The sequence below is a fragment of the Dermacentor silvarum genome, chromosome 11 (assembly GCF_013339745.2).
Source record: "Dermacentor silvarum isolate Dsil-2018 chromosome 11, BIME_Dsil_1.4, whole genome shotgun sequence".
NCBI lineage: Eukaryota > Metazoa > Arthropoda > Arachnida > Ixodida > Ixodidae > Dermacentor > Dermacentor silvarum.
The window spans coordinates 91,362,984-91,382,875 of NC_051164.1; the positions used below are offsets into that span (position 1 = coordinate 91,362,984).

Consider the following 19,892-nt stretch of genomic DNA (forward strand, 5'->3'; position numbering starts at 1 on the left):
ACGAAGTTTTATTGTGCCACGAAGGCCCAAATATGATAAAATACTTTGAAATCCATGATGTCACAGAGACATGCTGGCACTGGGGTTTCCTTGCAATATTAAAAAAATTTTGACTTTCACATTCTCTTCTAATAATAAACTTCTTACTGTAAAATTAATGAAAACAGAGTTCTGAAAGAATACGTTATGAGTATATACAGTGTAGACCGCTTATAACGTAAGTCGCCGGAGTCGCGAATATCCGCACTATAAGCGGTACCGCACTATAACCAAAGCAACAATTTTTAAGGCCCACACATGTGCAAAACATGTTCACCGAGCCGCCACGGTTATGCGACAGTCGAGGAATGCGGCTAGAACGTTTGCATTCAATTTACAGTCGAATCTCGTTAATTCGAACCAAATCACGCGGCGGCACCTCCGACCGGCATTGCTCCGGCACCGCCATAGAGTAAAAGCTTAGGAGAGACCCCTCAATGTTGCGCGCGAACAAAACAAAAAAAGAAAGAAAAAAAAAATGCGGCGGAAATTTCACCCTCTCTCAAATGGCAAGGTCGCCGATTCTACATTGCGCCGGAACATGCGTATACGTGCCGACATCTCAGCCATGCTACCGTAGCCACGTGTAGAAAATGGCAGTGAACCCTTCTTTCTCCTTTATGCTTCCTCTACTTTCTAGTCACGTGTTGATCTTGCATGCTGCGGCTACGGCGCAGAGGGAAGCAGCTGCACTGTCCCAGGCCGGCCAACGAAACTGCCCACGCCGGCAAACGCCCACTTCCCGATAACTGCAGAAAACGAAACTCAGGGGAGCTGGCGCTGGGCCAGCTGGAGCAGCAGCGCCTGCACAGCGGCGGGCGCGCACGGTGACAGTCGAAAGTGAGGGAGCTACGAGGGAGGGCGAGGGGAGCCACCGAAGCGGCGGAGTTGCCGAGGCGAAATTCGCTTCCCTGCCGCCCTCCTCCCTCACATTCCACGGTCTTCGCCTGCGCCCTTCGCCATGCTGTGCCGGTACCGCCCGCTCCCTAAAGTTTCGTTTACTGCCGTTATCGTGAAGCGAGCGTTGGCCGGCGTTGGCAGTTTCGTGGCCCTCGCTCGCTATGCGCGCCGTGATATTTCACGACTCTCACTCAAGATTCTGGTTTCAGCCTCACTGGCTGTTCGTTCGCACCACATGCCCTTCTCCTCCGCTTCGTCTCTCTTCCTCGAGCACTCCTTGGGGCGCCCGTTTGAGGAGAGCATTCGCCGTCTCCGCTGACTTCTGTACTCCCAGGCAGCTGCACTGTAACCTGTATATTGTTTCCCGCAACTGCACTATAAGCAATACGTGTATACATGGAGTGCTATGGGAAAATTAACGGGAGTCTGAAAAGACCGCACTATATCCAGTCCTGCACTATAAGAGGTTACATTATAAGTGGTCTATACTGTATTGATTTGGGGTGTCCCTATAGTGTTCCTTCAAAGCGAGCTTCGTAAGACATCAGCATCAACAGTGCTGTTCCTGCTCCAGTCATTACAAGCAGGAAGCGCTGAGTGGCCGGTAGGCATCGGCATGGAGGGTGGGGATCGTAGAGTCTGTATGCGAAGGCTTCAAAGCAATTTCTAGAAAAATCTGCACAACTCCCAGTCCGTGCTGGTTGTTTCACATGACCAAAGTGCCTACGAAAACATAGCTTGCAGCACTTTTCTGCCACTCTGAATTGAAGCCGAGAAATGCAAGCCATCGCTGGATATGTTGAACAGTCTAGCGTAGATTTCCGGCTTTGCACATTGCACTAATCGAACTCCTGTGCTATTTCACCACAAATGATGTGGTCTAAGAAGTAGCAAAGCTGATAATTGGGCTAAGTTGATTGCTCTTTATCGGGACAAATGGTGAAGTTTCAGTACCTGTCCTGTGTACTTCCTCTTGTCCTGCGTGTTTCACTGTGCTGCATTCATCATGCTCAAAAATGCATGCGCTGCAGTTTGAACCATGAAAAACTCATAATAATGTGGTTTTGGTATAACAAGGATTTTCTGCACTACACTCATGGACTTGAATGTGACATTTTCAAAGTAGAACACCCAATAAGCCCCAGTTAGTTGAGAGTGTGATGTTGCGCCACTAGGCATGCGGTAGCTAAAGGTGGCATGAACTCTGAACTAAGCATAAGAGCGAAACCTATGCCGATATAACGCAAACTGCAAACAGGGGTAACGAAAGTATGCATATTGGTTAGGCCTAAATTTATGCATTTCATTCCATGACAATAGTACTTGGCTACAATTCTAGTCATTGCTGAAGTATTTACCTAATAATACCTGCATAACTTGTTTTGTCTTTCGATAGGACCCACTTCAGATCTCGTGGCGAGTGAAATGGGAGAACTACCGAGCCAACATCATCCCTGGACGAGCACTCCAAAAGACACCAGAGTTGAAGGCTCTCATACGCACAAGCATTCCTCAAGAATTCAGAAGCCAGATGTGGAAAGGGTATGACAAGTTTTTTGCTCGAGCAAACCATTTTGTGCAGAAGCTGGGTCACTCTTGCGGTTCGGATCGCTCTGTATGTCCCAGTGGAATTCAGCTTGACTCAGGAGCACTAACCACTGTTTCAATCACCAGGTGTGTCGAGTTCCATGTTGGCCAGGAAAGAGCAGAGAAAGGTCCTGGGTATTACGAAGACTTGGTGATGTCCCCGCCTTTAACTAATACCTGTGACCCCGCTGTAAAGCAGGTAACCACATTTTTTCACTACTGAACATCGACTTAAATTGTGCTAATCTACTGAAACATTGTTTCAGAAATGTGCAACTAACACTGCCTCTTTTGTGCAATCAGTTCATTTATTGCATAACCTGACTTTTACTTGCCTTTTGATGCAGAGCGCTGATCTCCTGCTTACAAGGTGTCATTTACACCATAATGTATGACTTTTTTTTCACTGTGCCCAGTCTGGTTGCATCATATATCAACTTTTAAAGTTATTGCTCAGCTATTAGTTATTGCTATTAGCTTTTGAGCGAAGGTAACCCTGTAGACACGTGCATACTTTCAAGGACCTTTAAAATTAAAGATAATTGAAATCCACAAGTCCCATTAGCTCCTTTCCACCGAGGACCAAATTAGGCACAGCAATGGCCTTTAATTTCAGGCAGTCATTGAAAGTGAGCATGAAACTGCACATAACACTAAGGTCACATAGGTGAAACAAGCGAAGCTTGACCTCGAAAGCTTACAGTGCCCTTGTCCTAGGATACTTTATACAATTACGTGGCACATTTCAAGTGGCCTTCTATTTAGCAGGATGCCATACTTTTTTTTTTGTCTTTTTTTTTGTGGCTGTACACTTTTTGAATGTGGTAAGGGGAAAAAAAAAGCACCTGTAAACTTAGGTTTAGGTAGCCCAAAGTGGCCAACATCAGTCTGCAACCATCTGCTAGACATTTTATCATAGCCCAGAGGTAGCTCGGGGATGTTAAGCATCATAAGTTAATCACTTTCTTTGGAGATTTTCAGCGTGTAAGTCAACACAACCAATTATTCAATTGTAGCTTGGCGCTTTACATTTATTTACACCCAGCCCTGCGCTCAACAGCTCCGTTCTTGCCCAGGGTCTTGTTTGCCTCACGTGTAGCATAGCATAAACTTTTAAAAAAGAAAAAGAAAACTAACAGCATGACCTGCATTTTTTTTTCTTTTCTTCGTAATGCTTTTACGAACGCTATTGGGTTGCTAATACTTGCTTTTGCTTTGAAATTGATCTGGTACGTCTCTTGCTAAATAAGTTTGCCTTCACTCAATCAAACAGACGAGTGCAAAGATCTGCGAGAAATGAATCGATTCATAGTAGATAAGAACATAATTGGTGTTCCTCTTGTTTCTTCAAGATTGAACTCGACCTGCTGAGAACTTTGCCAAACAACCGGCATTACGAAACTCCCGATGCTCCAGGAATCAATCCTCTTCGTCGAGTTCTGCTTGCCTACAGCAGAAGGAATCTCATAGTAGGATACTGCCAGGTACGCCTGCAAAGCTTTTCTTCTTTTACTCTTTCCACGCACATGTGTGCACAAAATCTTTTGTTAACTCGCATTAGAGCTTTAAAGGAACACTATAGAGACTGTATTTTAAAATTATTGCAGTCACGCTTACAATGTCAACATTACCTATCTCCTGGATATGTACATATAGTCTAAGGATAAAGTGCACAGAACAGCGAAATGGAAAACAAGGAGAAAAAGGAAATCAGAGTAAAAGACGCATTCTGGAATGTCGACTTCTTTACAACACACACACACACACACACACACACACACACACACACACACACACACACACACACACACACACACACACACACACATATATACACGCATGCACGCACACACCTTCAGCCCGCTGTTGCAGGCTTCAAGAGACAGATAAACAATAATGATAATGATTGCATGATGTAATGAAATACTGAGAACACCTCCCCCCACCTTTCCCACCACCCATAGCCTGTCTTGGGTCGCAGCGACCTTAAACATTTAGCTTAGTGCAACGCCCTCGAGGGCAGTTGAAGTGGCGGAAAGCTAAAAAGTGCGGGCTCTCTTTTTCCCCCACACCAAGTGTTGGAGGTCACATGATCTGCTGACATTCTGAGGCACAGCACCGTGAAATGGTAGAGGAAGTTGCGGCGCAGAATGTTTGCTTCCGAAGGGCGGCAGCATGATGTCATGCTCTTTAATTTCGTTCCTTCATACTTGGGACAAGCAGGCATGCTCCCTACTGTCAGCAGACCAGCATTGAGAAGACTTGCAGTTGCGATCATCAAATTGATCATGTCCTTGTGTCTTTGGGCGCGTGACACCACATGTGTTTAGTTAGCGAGTGTTTTATTTCCGATTTCCTACTGCCTGTAAAAATACAAGCCTTACTTTTGTGTAATATTGTAAGACCTTGATGTTACTCTCAAAGCTTTGGCATTTCGGGCAAAAGTGAGAGAACTCTTAGAGTCATTGTACTTGTAGATGAACTTCAGAGAATAACCCTACAATACATTGTGTGCAGGGTTTGAACAGGCTGGCAGCCATCGCTTTGCTCTTCATGTCCGAAGAGGACGCGTTCTGGTGCCTTGTCGCCGTCGTTGAGTACATCATGCCGCGCGATTACTACAGCCGCACTCTGGAGGCCTCTCAAGTGGATCAGGTAAGTCCTTCTTCCCACAGTTGCGTCCTATTTTACATGCTGCTCTCTCCCACACTACCATTTAGCAAACTTTTCCTGAGCACTCTGGCATTGAAGTCATCACCAGCAGTTGCTGCAAATGCCACTCCTCATTACCTTTGTGCAATTATTTTACAGTAATTTCACTGTTATGGGCTCACTCTTGTAGTCGTCTTTAGATAGTCACCTGGAGTGGTCACCTAGAAAAACTTATAGCTGGGCTAGTAGTCAATACATGTTGGTAAACGCTTAAGAGCGCAAGAAAACGCACTCAAACACAAAAACACCGAGGAAAGGAAAGGGTTTTTGTGTGTGTAAGTGCATGTTAAAAGGTGTTCTTGTGCTCTCAAGCTGTTTCCAAGATGGAGTAGTCAGTGATCATCATAGGAATATCGAAGTGTGTTGCGAGAAGTTTATAAAAAAAAAATATTATAAATATTGCGTGCGTCCCAGACTATTCGAACATTGGACACACTTATGGCAATTGAAGATTTTCTCTCAGCCACTCTGCTGATGCTACAGCAGAGAAGAATACTGCACGTGAAGAGGGTGCTTGAGTCGCCAGCTCCTAAGATTGGCTGATGTGCCATGATTTGGCTAACACAATGCTCTGCAGGTTATCGATAAACAAGCACATCTGTGAAAGAATTCAAACGAAGGCAGCAGGAAGAAGTGAAAAACAGGATAGGCCAAGAGGAGGAGGAGGGAAAAAACAATTAAGAAACGTTGTCTCTCCACTTCATCATTCCATTTCTCCACTCCTCTCCACTCCACACTTCACATAGACTAGAGTTGTCCCTGAATGAAGTTTTCTTCTTGCTTACGCATCCCTGTGAACGTTTACTCCAACTAATATCACATAAAAACTCTGCAGGACTCACTGTGCACAATATTGTGCCAGCTGTCACATCACTGCTTTGCATATTAGTGTGAACAGCCACCTATTGTAGTGAGAGCAATATATGAGGAGTTGAGCATCAGATTGCGTGCGCAGTAGTTAATACACCTCATATCGCTCAGTGTATAGTAGTAGCTGTAATATAACACTGTTGTCATAGCAATGTGCTGAGCAAGTGCACGAAGGAGGAGTGCTGTGCAAGTGATTGTTACATGTTACTCATGATGCAAACTTGCACAAAAGTTGGTTCACGGCACGCGAGTTGGTGTGACTAGTGGTGCCCACTCGCAGGGCCTTCCTCATGCATGCACTGCAGGACGACACTTAATTGAAACACCATGTCTTTTTCATCATGTTTCGGGAAAGATAGTTTTGAAACTGGCGCAAATCTCAGGATTTCAGCTAAGTGGTTACAACTTCCTTACTGCCTCACTTCAGTTCAACGATTGCAATCTCATCTAAGGTACCCATGTTCAAAATGAATTAGCAGAACTTTGTTAATCAGCTAACTGAATGTTGTGATTGGATGTGGAAGTAACATCTGCCTCCACAAGTAATCCACCTAAAGAGGTGGTATTACACTGTCTGCCACAGGTAGTTGTTAATTTAAAAATTTTGTTCAGGTTAAAGGAGAAAGGGAGCTAAGGCAGTATAGGCATGCACATTTGCTCATTCTGTACCCTACACTACTAGGATCTTGTTGCACATCAAAGAACAATTGGTTTCAACTTTGTTGGCATTGTACAACATGTAGTATTCTGCAAAAGGAATGAGAAGGCTTATACATGAAATTGCCCGTAAAAAAATACCCACTGCAGTGCATCCACGTCATGTTTCTGTGACGACTGTCTTCAATCATTAAAAACAGGGGACTATAGACGAAATGATGTTTTTAGTGCCCAAGCTTCGTAGCAGTGGCAGACATCAGAATTAGCACAAAAATCACCATTAACGAAATTGTAATTGATAACTTTAGAGGACATGTGTTTGCACAATTGAAGGCAGCTACTACACTCATATCATAATGTTCTACTGGAAGCTCTTTGCCTTGCACCAGTTGCAAGAAATGTGCACTCAAGATTTGCACAGAAATGCATCGATCTTCCATTGATATGTCTTCGCGATATGGAACAGTTCAGTTTATAAATGTGGTATCAGGAACAGAAATGCATTTCACGGCACAATTTGAGTTTGCATTTTCTGAAACTGATGCTAGCCACAGAATCTCTAGCAAAAGGTTATGCTTTGAGTACTGACCAACTTCAGTTACTGCAATTGCAATATGCCCCCACTAATCACTAATCAAAAAGTTCATGTGTGAAACTTTGTTTATAATCATATTGGTGAATATTATGCATATTCAGCTGTGAAGCTTTGTCAGCAAGAATTGTCTCGAATTCCCTATTTTTAATCATTCGAGACATCATTGCAGAAGCACGTAGTATACATTTGTATGAATTTTTGTTAAACATGCTTGATGTTCTGTACAAAGAGATTAGAACTACCCCACGTGAATTGAATAGATGTTTGTGGGTTGTCAAGAGGGCAGGGCTGTAGAATATAACTTCATTCTATGCAGCGAGTCCTCAAGGACTTGATGGCCGAAAAGCTGCCCCGCCTCAGCGCCCACTTGGAAGCTAACAAAGTGGACCTGTCCCTGTTCACCTTCAACTGGTTCCTCACCGTCTTTGTGGACACTATCCCAGCCGAGACGTACCTCTACATCTGGGATGTGTTTCTCTACGAGGGAAACAAGGTACACAGGCTTCGGAAGAAAATGTTTTCCAAATGTCCAGCTTTTGTTGGATTCAAAGTACTTCCTCATTAGTTCCACTTACCTGAAACTTTAAGTATGGTGAACTTCTGTCAACACATACTCCATTAAGGTCAATTCTTTTATAAGCTTACCAGTTTGGAGTCTTCTGTTCACATTTCCATAGATTCAGTGCACCTCTGTCAAGTTGAGCTTCTGATTAAGGATTTATGTTATCATTCACACTTTGCATTTGTCTTAAAGGGTGCCTACTACAATTGCAGATTTCACCTGGAATTGACATCTGTGGGGTGGGACACTTTTATGCATTTCGTACTGCATTTCGAGTGCATTTCGAAGTTGAAGAATTTCTCAGAGTGGTTTCTGGTGCGCATTATGAATTGAAGGTTTTCTTGGTGGGCAAGGCTGTGGCACAGAGGCTGTGTGAATGCTTAACAAAAGGTAGCCATTGCATGCTCTTCGCGACATACTAGTTGGTTGCAAAACATCACTGAAAAGCAGGTGTCAATATAGCTTTAGCTGTTGCCACTAAAGTGCAAGGCTGGGCTAGTCAGTGTTTCAAGAATGTAGGTGTGTGAGGTGACAACAGATATGAAATGATGGCCGAGAACTGTTGCCTCCTGTATCATTACAATGCCTTTCTAGTTAATTTGAAACGAATAGGAACCAGCCATGGCTGGTTCATGATATCACAGCCGTGGTATCATATTATCAGACATATTATCCCTGTCATTCGTACAGTATGGACACCTTTTGCAATGGTGTGTTGCCATAAGTGCTGTGGCATCCATGACGTGTTTCTGGATCCTGCAATCATTTCTGTTACTCTGAGGAAACCATCACTGGGGATTAATTCAGGACACCACCTATTCCTTCACTTTCACATGCAACTCTTTGCGCAGTAATGACATGTGACAATGACATATGACAATGACATGTGACATCTATTGGCATCCCCTTTGAAATATGTCGGTTCTTTCTTGCTATATTTCTAAGTCTCCATGGACTTTCTTTGTTTATATCCATTGCATCGAATTTACCATCTGTGCCTCTCGCTTTCTTTTTGATGACTCTGGGTTTCCCCAAATATAGAAAAGCAGTGCACCCTATGTGGCCCGTCTCCCCCCATGGGCCAGTATTGGCACCTCTAGATAGGCATTACAAAAATGCAGGAAGCTATCTGCAAACGCAGTACTTAACACGGCACTATTTTGTGTATACTTCAGGGCATGGAGCCCTAATATCCTTGATTCCACATGGAGCCTAGAATATCTTGTTCCTTACCGAGATATGAAATCAATAATTGGACAACACCTTGTCTGATCGGGAAGCATAAATTCACATTAAGAAAAGTGTGCTGGCTAAAGTCTTTGAACCCCTTTAACCATTCAACTTTGATTGGAGTCCCACTTTTTTTTTTCCTTATAAATTCGAACTGGTTGGTGAAACACTCTTCAATAGACGTTAGATGCAAGAAGGCACATGCAAAAAGGAAAGACTAGACAAGTTGATAGAGGGATTTGTCTCATCTGCCCTTTCTGTAGGCATGACTATTCACACTTGGCATAACATCTGCGCTGAGCGTTCGACATAGCTTCTGAATGACAAATTCTAAGTCCTGAACTCATGCTTAGCAACAACCATTTCGTGCTACACGTGCAAAAAGAAAGAGGAGCCTCAGTCAGGTGCCGACATGTTGACAGCTAAAGCTGTTCATGTAAGGCCCACTGATCATCCTTGGCCTTCATTTGCCCACTCTTATGTGAAACATTTACTGCTGAGCTTGGAATTTGAAATAATCAGTGTTCTTGTTCCCCCCAAAAAGCTGTAGGCTTCATGGGTCGTGCTGCAGCATAAAGCATCATAATAAACACGATGATGAGCGTTTCCCTTGTTAACACACACATGAAAGTTCTCAAGTGCTGTGCTAATTGAATACTGTACATGTTCCTGCAATGGGTAAGTCTATCAGCAGTCCTGGCGAGCAGCTGCACATGCACCACTTTCATCTTTCCTACGTGTAAAATCCGTATCACAGTTCATGCAGCTTGATTTCCATGAAGGCAGATTTCCATTCAGCCTCTGAAAAGTGTGCCGATTGCACATGCTGCCGTAGAAACTTACGGCTTTGCGCCCGAAGCTTCACAGTAATTGAGCTTGAAGATATGGCGCCCTGTAAATGTTTGATGCAAATGCAGTCAAACCTGGTCACAGCGAACGTGCATCCAACACAAAAAGGCTCTTGCTGTATCAGAGACAATCGTTATAGGCATGTATTCATTGCATGTTGATATCAGCAAGACACATTTTAAATTTACTGTGTTGCATTTGATAATTCGCTACATCAAGGTTCTACTGTACTAGTACACCTTGCAATTCTGCTGTCACTTGCAGGTCCTCTTCCGCTTTGCCCTTGCGATCTTCAAAATCTGCGAGACGGAAATCTTGGCTCAGGAGGACTATATGGCCATCAACCGCTACCTGCGAACCATGTCGGAGAGGATCACCGACATCCGACAGCTCGCTCAGGTAATGTACACACGTTTCTGCTGCCTACGCTCAGAGCTAGAACTTGGCGGTAAGCTCCGAAGCACTACGCCACGCACTCAAGTGTGCCATAGTCCTTCCAAGACTCGCAGGTCAATCAAGAAAGTGCCTCTCATCGGTCATCGCTTGAAAAATTTTCACTGGATACCATCCTTGTTCCACATGTGATGCAGGTATTTCACACGTGGCACAGGTGTGGCCTAGTGCTAGAGTGCCCTGCCTTGGCTGCAGGAGGTCGTGGGTTCGATTCCCACCGCCACCAGGCACCCACTGGTTGAAATGGGCGCAAGTGTACCCCGGCCTCGCATTTGGCTTTCTTCAGGGGCGATACACTTGATAAAGGAGAGCCTACACCCTAAATTCCTGTCGAAACCTTCACGAGCCCCCCAAAAAGGAGGTTTGGACCACTCCAATGGCGGCCATTTCCCATGTGGCGTCCCAATGCACCTATTAGGTGGGAACGCCCTCAGGTTTTGGACAAATGCCCCTTTCCAAGCATTGAGGTCCCATAGTGGCCGAGCACCTGGCTGGGAGTACGCTTGAATCTATTTTACTGGTAAGTACCCGGCGGCAGCTCTTGTCTGCCTCTCACAGCCTGCGGGGGATGCTCTTCAACAAGGCCGCCTATGGTTTGACAAGGGGCGCCCACAGACTATGCACATATAATCTCTATAGGGCTTCATGTCGAGACGCAAACACCCACAAGTAGCCAAGCACCAAGCCAGGGGATATTTCTACTCATTAGAAAAACTGGCGAGTTTCCAGTGGCACCGCGATTTGAACCCAGTACCTCCTGCATATGAGGCACATGCTCTACCACTAAACCATCGCTGCTGTTTAAAAAAAGAGTCTGGCAGTCCCATGCTGCCAACTTCCCAATAGGCCTTTTTTTTTTTTTTTTTGAACTGCAGCAGTCGGGAAATGGTAGAGCGTCCGCCTTGTATGCGGCAGGTACTGGGTTTGAATCCCAGTGCCACCGGAAACCCACCATTTCTTTCTAATGGATACAGATGTGCCATGACCTGGCGCTCGGTTGTTTATATGGGGTCTCATCTTGAAAGGAGGCCCTATAGAGATTTGTGAGGGTTTCCGAGTGCCTCTTCTCTCACGACAGCTTCGGCGAAAATAGTCAGTCGAGCATCTGCTGCTGCTGTGGGAGGCAGACGAGTGCAGGGCGCCAGGTACCTATCGGTAAAAAAGGTACAAGCGCCCTCCCAGCCAGGTGCTCGGCAACTACTAGAGTTCCAGACACTTGGGAGGACACCCATCTATTGGAAAGTTGGCAGCATGGGACTGCCAGACTTCCATTTTTTTCCCCTCCTTTCCAAAGCACATCACCCCTGAAGAAAGCCGAGCGCCAGGCTGGGGGAGCGCTTGTATCCATTTTTGACGAACCGTTGGTTCCCCTGAAGGCAGTGGAAATTGAACCCACGACCTTCCACGGCCTTGGTGGTCACTCTAGCATGAAGCCATGGTTGTGGTTGACTGCTAGTTAAACATTGTGTCCTTTCCCCACAAAAGGCAACAAACAAGAATGCATGCTTTGGAAAACAACTTTTGTTTCTCCTCTCGCATTTAATTGAAAATAAATTTATGGGGGCAAAGCCTGCGTCTCATCTCTACACCTTCATGCAAAGCAAAGAAATTTTGCTGTAAGCCTTTGTTATCCTGAAAGCAGAAAGCTTAAGTCTACAGCAATGTCTAAACAAGGAGGTGTGCTGTACCAGTCATACTGCTATGTGTACCACTGGGGCCGGTACCAGTAAGCGTTCGTGGCACAGAGAGCTGCGGTCTAGAGCCATGACGAAACAAGCAGTTGTGCTGTACCAATCAGTCATACCTGGTACTTCTACTACTGATCCTTTCTGGTACTGAATCAACCAGTACCAGTCAATTGATATGAATGGAAATGGCAGTCATAGCTTTTCAAAGCGCGTTTCCCCAGTGTGGGCTATATGCTCCTAAACCATCACGCTTTGTGACAACAATAATATGCCATCGGTCACAAAGAACAAATAAAATGTGGGGTGGAAAATGTATTTGAATTCTACACTGGTTGTCATGGAAGCAGCTGCCTTTTGTATGCATGGAAGCAACATTTGAAGATAGAATGAAGATTGCCATCTTTACGAAGTTTACCTCTACAAACACCGTTGATTTTACGAACTGATGAACGATTCTCCATCTAGCGGTAAACAAGGTGTTTTGGCTCACTGCCATCATTTCTGTGCCACGCTATCTTATTCTGCCAACAGAGTTGCTTTGCATTGTCATTTCTTTATAAGGACAAGTTTTCTATGAAACTGTCGGCTTTATGCAGCAGTACTGCAATAGGAATAAGGGAAAGCTTAGATGTGTGTGCAACAGTGGCATACGAACACATGTAGTTTGTCTCCAGCAAAGGTTTAAGAGCTGTTCAGTGAAGAACAAACTGCGAGACATCATTTCTTGTCAGTATATTTCTTTTTTTTTTTATTAAGAATTGATCATACACTGAGGGAGGAAGCTACAAAAACACACTTGGCAATGTTGTACAGAGCTTTTCATAAACAGTGACCACCGACACAGTCACATGCGTAATAAGAGGCGCACGGGCTGCGGAAAGCACAAAGGTTTGTTCTCGGGAAAGAGCCCCCCCCCCCTCCCCCCTCAAAATAAAAGGCAACAGAACCTCCACCGAAATAACCAACATGCATGCGCATGCACATGTATAACATACTCAATATGTATATACTATCGAAGGATTAGGGCGGAAATAGTGTGCATACCGGATGCATTGATAAAAGGGAACCAGGTCTCTCCGCTGTTGGCCTTTTCGAGACTGACAATTGTAACATGGATATTTACCTTGCCTCGACAAAGCAAGCAAGCGGTCACAACAGCCTCCACTGATACGTTCCGCATGTTATACAACATGTGTCGTTACAAATGCCTGGCCATTGTTAACCAGCTGGAACTTGGATAAAATAGAAGCCTTGTGGTAATGTGAAGCGCTTCTGCAATGTTGAGAATCACGACGTGGTGTTTTGCCTTCAGCGAAAACAAGCAAGCGTGATGGCCTTTGCCGATACGTTGCACGTGTTATGCTTGTCGGTACGAATGTCTGGCCATTGGTAGTAACCATGGAGAACTCGAATAAAAGAGGAGCCTTGTTGTAAACTGAAATGCTTCCGCACTGTCTCAACAAGTGCATTGTGTTAACATTGTAAGCAGTCTGTTTCTTGGTAATTGAGCAAAGAACAGACTGTGCAACTCATTCAGCAGAAGTAATCTTAAACTTTAGTAAGCGTATTTGGGTCTTAGCAGCACAGTGTTAACATCATTTGCTAGAGTACAAGGAACCAAGGTTTCAACATTGGCAGGAAACCCTTAGGAAGCCCTAAGTTGAAAATATACAGTTTTTGCTCTAGCTTTAACGCTACAGTTATACAGCAACAGTTGTCAATTGCACAAGCTACTTGCACTGTGTACAAAACATTCTAAGCAACTTAAGTATATGTTGGTTATAATCAACATCAATGTGCACAAAAATTAACAGCATGCAAGCAGAAACTTTCACCAACACGTAGTAGTGTTTCAACGAACAGCTTTGGGGTGTGGAAAAAACAAAGGTGTGCAGGTGAAAGGAGCGTGCCGCTGGAAGCATCCTTAACAGTTAAGTAACATGCTTGATATCCGGGCACTGCTGAACGTGTACGTGAATTGGTCTCACAGGCAGTTTTTTTTTTTTTTACTCGCAGACTGTAGTGCCAGCCATAAAAGTATTATCAACTTAGCTGTCACTCACTTTAAGAGGTTGTAAAGATGGTTGAAGAAGTGTTTGTTGCTGGTAACGTATCCAGAAGCTGCAAATGGACAACTTTTGCATGTTTAAATGAAGCAAAGGCTTTTTCACTTTAATGACTTGCAAATCGATAGCCAGGGCACTCTTACTTAAATATGTTTCTATCATTTGATCATGCAACCGCGTTGGCACAAGTTGGTTTGATCACGATTTTGCACCCTTAAGCACGATGCAACTCTAATGAAAAAAGAATTTTGAGTCTAACAAGCCTACATTTTTCTCAGCACATTGCAAGCAGACATTCTGTCATCCTATGCAGCTAACTAAAGTCAGCCGCAGTGAGGCAGTATTACTAAATTGGCTTTTAAATGCACTTTGAACATTCCTGTCAGCCCAATCTGCACATCCAGGAGTCTTCTAGCGATATCCATACTTCTAACTTGGTAATGAACTTAGGTTCAATGTTCGGAAACTAAGCGGCAGTAAATGTGACCTTATGCTCCTTGTTGCCGATGTTATTACTGCATTCAAAGTATAATATCTATCACGGCCACAGCTAAGAAGATGGGCCACTATAGAATTGATCGCGTTGGAGGACAACATTCCACCACGAAAATGCGCTTCATAACTAAAGCTTTTCGAGACAAATGCACTCCCGTTGCAGTTGAATTCAATTACACTTGCCCACTTCAGGCCCCACTGGGGAAGATGCTTCCCCTCAAGGCTGCCAAGCTATGCTGGCAACCCAGAGGATGACAGAGTGCACTATGGACACGTTTTGAATCTTGCCTATGGAATCTCATGGCAGGAGTCAGTAATGTGAAGAACTGTAACTGGTTGCTCTGACAGGTGGCATCTACATAATAATGACAAGCACAACGCTCAACATTTCCCACCCATATCCCGGGATACGCATTCCACCAGCCTGCGTACTTCTTGCTTATGAGCAGAGCCCTCGTATGCAGGACTGTAAGAGCACAATGTCGTCGGCATAAAGGAAAGATCTGCACGTTCTCGAATATGACAACCTTTGCATAGCTGCCTAGCTGTGGTCAGTACTAGCTTCACTCAGTGGTGCCACCACGTTGAACACAGTGGACTGCTATGAGAAATACGTTGTTATTGTGCATGTAGGTCATTAACACATTTATTACTGTGCACATTACATTAAATACACAAGGGCAGCGTGCAAGTTTCCACGCAGTCGAGCATGTGTGTTTGACCATTACCACTTTTGCAACACCATGCGCTGGGCAATGCCCATGTCATTGGCTGCAATGTGGTGGCATGCAGTGCTCTGAAAAGGTCTATAAACCGTTGTCTTTAAAACTTTTTTCAAGCGGCATCAGAGTGGCCAGGGCATAGTTTCTGGACTGAAGCCGCTGCATGCACAAGCGTAGTGCTTCAACTGTTATTCGTCCTACTGGTAATGATATTCAATCCTGTTGCGAAAAGGTGTCTATGTCATTGCGTTAGCTGTCATTATTACGTACATGTCACCTTGTGTCTTTCAGTCCAGCACGGCCCCTCTTTCCCTCGCCTGTTGGCGTAAGAGGGGTGCGTGGGATCGTCCCACTCCCCCTCCCCCCCTGTGTCCCGTGGCGTGGTCGTCCCTTTTACCAGAGATAGTGGGGCTTGGAATGCTGCTTCTTCTCGAAGGCCTTCTTGAACTTGCGCTCCTTGCCCAAGTCCTTGTGGACGCGGCGGCTTTGCTTGGCGTAGCGCAGCGCCGCCCGAGCGCGGCTGTTGGTGTGCAGGCGGTAAGGGCGCGGCGACTCCTCGGCCTCCTTGACGTGGTGTGCCACGGGCCGATGGATCTGGTGACCCGAGCGGACTGGCATCGACACCGTGTAGTGGCGCTCGTGCTGTGGTTTGTCGTGGCTTCGCTTCGACTCTGAGTGCTTGGACGGCTTGCTGGCGTGTGTCAGCCTCTCTGCGTGTTGGGAGAAAAGAGAATGCAAAAATTAGAGGGCAATTTAGGGATTTTTATCCTGTGTAGGAGTTTTATCTTGTCCATGCATGTCTGCTAGGAGAGATTGGCCGGCATGCGCCAGCCGATGTGTGCGCTGATAAACGAGACAAGCTGGAATTAGGAAGTTTTGGAGATAAATTGTGGTCCGTAGATTTCCTCGTTGTGTGAAGTGTGTTCGCACGAGGGAGAAATCCCCCTCCCCGCAGCAAGAGGAGAGCACCACGTGACGACGTCACACTTTTGTCAGGTGGTGCCGGCCCAGTGGATCTTCCTGTGGGTACGGGGGGAATGTTTCTTGGGGAGGGAGAAGTGCCCAGCCTTTGTATGCGCTTGGCTGGTAGTGAGCGCGTGCTGGCGAGCGTCCCTCTTCGATGCTAACAGCCATTCCTCACGAGGTGTGGCAGGCATAGTGTACGTATGGACTGGGCTTAAGTATCGCGTGGTTCTAGGCTAGTTCAGTGTCCAAGACCAATCGAAATTAACGAGACCCAAAGGCTACGACACCGATAAGCAGTGTGGACAAAGTTTCATTCCTACATTGGGGGGCAGCAGAAGGCAAGCAGACTATAGTCGGCTTTTTACAATGAAACTGTTAAGGGCTAGGTTCCCCAGGATCGTGTCCGCGTGTAGAAAAAAAAAAACTATCATCAGCATTGGCTTGATCGTCGTCGTCTTTTTGAGCGCACGGCCCCTCCTCCCTCCTGGCCGGCTGAGCCCCCGCTATCTATCTACCTTCTCTGGTGCTAGTCGACCTTCTTTTATGCCGCGTTCCCCCCCGAGTAGAGTTGGGCCCGGCTGCGAGGCTAGCGCGGCAAGCCTGCTGGAAGCTGCGCCCGACTAGAGTGGAGCCCTGCTGGGAGGCTAGCGAGGCTAGGCTGACGACGCTCCTTTGCTGGATGGATGCTATGAGCGTCCCCTTTGAAACGGGGTGATGGGTTGCGCCACCAAACGTCTCTCCGCCTCGGCGCCACCTCGTGGAGACGTATGAAAACGCCGGGTTGGCGGCGTTTTCAAACTTTGATGGTCGGTGATCGCGACTGTGTACGTTCCCCCTGCAGCGCCTACGAAAGACGTCGAAACGTTCATGATAGACATGTTCGGTTGGGTAATGCCCAGCGACGATATGCCCATTCTCATCATGGGCGTATCATGTTGAGGCTTCATCATGTTGAAAAGAGGGAGTTTGAGAGAGTAGTTTATACGGACGACAACGTAAATTTATTGCTAGGTCTTTTTTTTTTCCCGCAATGTTGCGTCCATATGATTGCTCCGCGACGCGACAGTGTCTGCCTGTCACCGTCGCTTGTCGTTCGAATGTCGCGTGCATGCTTGCACGCGATATTAGCGTGTCCGGTATTACACGGAAATCGCACATGTAGTTGCCGCTTAATACCGGACACGCTAGGAATCTCCAATGTGTGGTCAAAAGGGATATGTACACACCGTGGTGCGGCTGGGCGTGTCCTCCCGGGCCGCCCCGACCGTGGTGCTGTCCGGCGGGGTGGGCGATGTCCTGGAGATGGATGTCGGTGCTGTGCGGGTCCCGCTGTCGCTTGCTGTGCGCCGCCCGGTGGTTGACCAGGGTGTCTCCTTGCAGGCTAGCCTCGTGTCGGGACACCGAGCCCAGGGCGTGCTTCTGGATGTTCTTCAGCTCCTTCTCGCCGCCCTGCGAGCCATTGTGTCGGCCATTTGTTTACCACCAAACGGCTACCGTCGTTGCTTAGCAAGTTCAACGTAATACACTGGGTGGACTAACATAAACAGGAGCGCCAGACATACGCGACACTTCCAGCTTAACCGGTTGCCGATTCCCGCTCTCAAATTTCGCAGAGGAGTAGCTTTAGATCCCGCTGCATTGTAACGGTGCCGGCATCTGTCACTGCTATGGCGATATCATGGCCTCCGAGATCCGGTGACGCGTCGACAGCGCGCGCTCGTGTCGGATCTCAGAGGCTTTGGCGAAACATGCCTGTTGTCATAGTTGGCATCACAAATAGCGCCACCGAAAGCTTCCAAGAGAAGCTTTCCTTTGTAGCTGCCAACGATTCTTGTTTTGTACGCTACTCGCCTGCTGCCACCTTGCGAATCGGCGCACTCCTCGTTTGACTTGAAATAACATACATGTCGTTTCCTTTTTAAGTTCAATTATTTAAAACATTAATCTTTAAGCTTTTTCACGTGTTTGTGTCAGGGTATATATATATATATATACACACCCTGTCCGGCGGCGTGTTTTCTATCTCGTCCCGGTTCTTTCGCGCCATTCTTCTTGAGTATGGAATACCAACACGCCCAACATTCAGTGATTTTAAATCTCCTGTGTGACTCGGACCGACCTGCCAAAACGATGCAAGGCGAAATTTTAGACATTAGTATTATTATTAGTAGTATGATTACGCAGAGTTATACTTAATTCGTAATCGTAGCGCAAGCCGTTCACCAAAATTCCTACGCGATCTTTTTTTCCATTTCGCTTCCCATCGGAACGCGCAAGTTGGGAATCGAACCTTCGACCTCGTAGTCTAGCTTTCCCGCCGGGCGATCGAGGCCAACGGCGTACGGTCGTCGGCACCAATCAAACGAACCGCTCTCTCGCAGCAGCACCCAGGAGCTCCGGCCCAATGCAGGTTTCCCAGACACTGCAGGCGCATAAAGCCTGCGGCAGCAGCTGCATTCGAGAACACAAGGGTGCGCACAGGCGAACAGAAGAGCCTTGGGCAGAATACAGATGAAAGTCTGCATACGACAATTTTTTTTTTTTCACACTCTTGAAATCTGTAGATTTTTGTGCTCGCCCATAGATGGATAACACACATAAGGGGGGTCGCTGGAGAAGGGGCGGGGGGGGGGGGGGGGGATTGACGCGGGGGTGCGTCGCTGTCTATGACAGCTCCAACCAAACGGACGCGGTCCCGGGGTTTCGCAAACAAACCGGGGCCCGGGACTGACAGGGTCAGCGCTATGCATGCAGTTGGGGGGCCGTATAAGCCGCGAGCACTTGTAGCCGTAGTTCCTTGCTGCGTCCTCGGAAGGGGGCCCCGCTGGAGATAGGAACATTGTGCCATAACATTCGCTGGATGCACAGAACTGTCACAGAACTGTCCCGCACTGACAACCTGACCCGCCTTACTTGTAGAACGCGGGCTTTATTGGACACGACCAGACTGTCCTGTCCTGTTGTGTGCGTGTCGTTGGGTGGACTTGTGCAGGCGCGCTTCGATATTCGCAGGCGATCAAATCCAGACAGCTTGAGAAGGTAGTCCTGAAGGCTTGCTATACGGCTTATTTCTATAATTGTTAGTTTACAGAAAGGTCTGTAGACATTCAATTATCATCAGCCTATTTTTATGTCCACCGCAGGACGAAGGTCTCTCCCAGCGATCTCCAATTACCTATATCTTGCGCTAGCTTATTACAACTTGCGCATGCAAATTTCCTTATTACATCTCCCCCCCCCCCCCCCCCCCCCTTCGACTGCGCTTCCTTTCCATTGGCACCAATTCCGTAACTCTAATGGTTCACCGGTTATCTGCCCTGCGCATTACATGGTCCGCCCAGCTCTATTTTTTTTCTTTCTTTTCTGAGACAGTTCATATGCGCAACTAATTAAGGGTATACATGCTCATAAGCAAGCGCCATAATCTATTTTAGGTAATTTATATATATTACCAAAACTTGCGCGTGCTGAAGTGCGCGCGGTAGAACCTTTGCAGAGTTT

General features: G+C 46.4%; 2 protein-coding genes across 2 annotated transcripts in view; one reads left to right on the plus strand and one right to left on the minus strand.

Annotated features, from left to right (window-relative positions):
• The window catches only part of LOC119433530 (TBC1 domain family member 2B), a 189,230-nt gene that overhangs the window by 26,589 nt on the left and 142,749 nt on the right, over window positions 1-19,892 (plus strand). Inside the window, exons 12-17 of the mRNA XM_037700772.2 lie at window positions 2,336-2,481; window positions 2,614-2,725; window positions 3,879-4,010; window positions 5,044-5,181; window positions 7,677-7,853; window positions 10,266-10,400. Coding sequence (XP_037556700.1) covers window positions 2,336-2,481; window positions 2,614-2,725; window positions 3,879-4,010; window positions 5,044-5,181; window positions 7,677-7,853; window positions 10,266-10,400 — 840 coding nt within the window. The remainder of the gene's footprint in view (window positions 1-2,335; window positions 2,482-2,613; window positions 2,726-3,878; window positions 4,011-5,043; window positions 5,182-7,676; window positions 7,854-10,265; window positions 10,401-19,892) is intronic.
• The window catches only part of LOC119433532 (sarcoplasmic reticulum histidine-rich calcium-binding protein), a 142,205-nt gene continuing 135,368 nt past the window's right edge, over window positions 13,056-19,892 (minus strand). Inside the window, exons 3-4 of the mRNA XM_037700776.2 lie at window positions 17,618-17,840; window positions 13,056-16,135 (exon numbers count right to left, since the gene is read on the minus strand). Of these exons, the coding sequence (XP_037556704.1) occupies window positions 15,819-16,135; window positions 17,618-17,840 (540 nt within the window). The 3' untranslated portion in view covers window positions 13,056-15,818. The remainder of the gene's footprint in view (window positions 16,136-17,617; window positions 17,841-19,892) is intronic.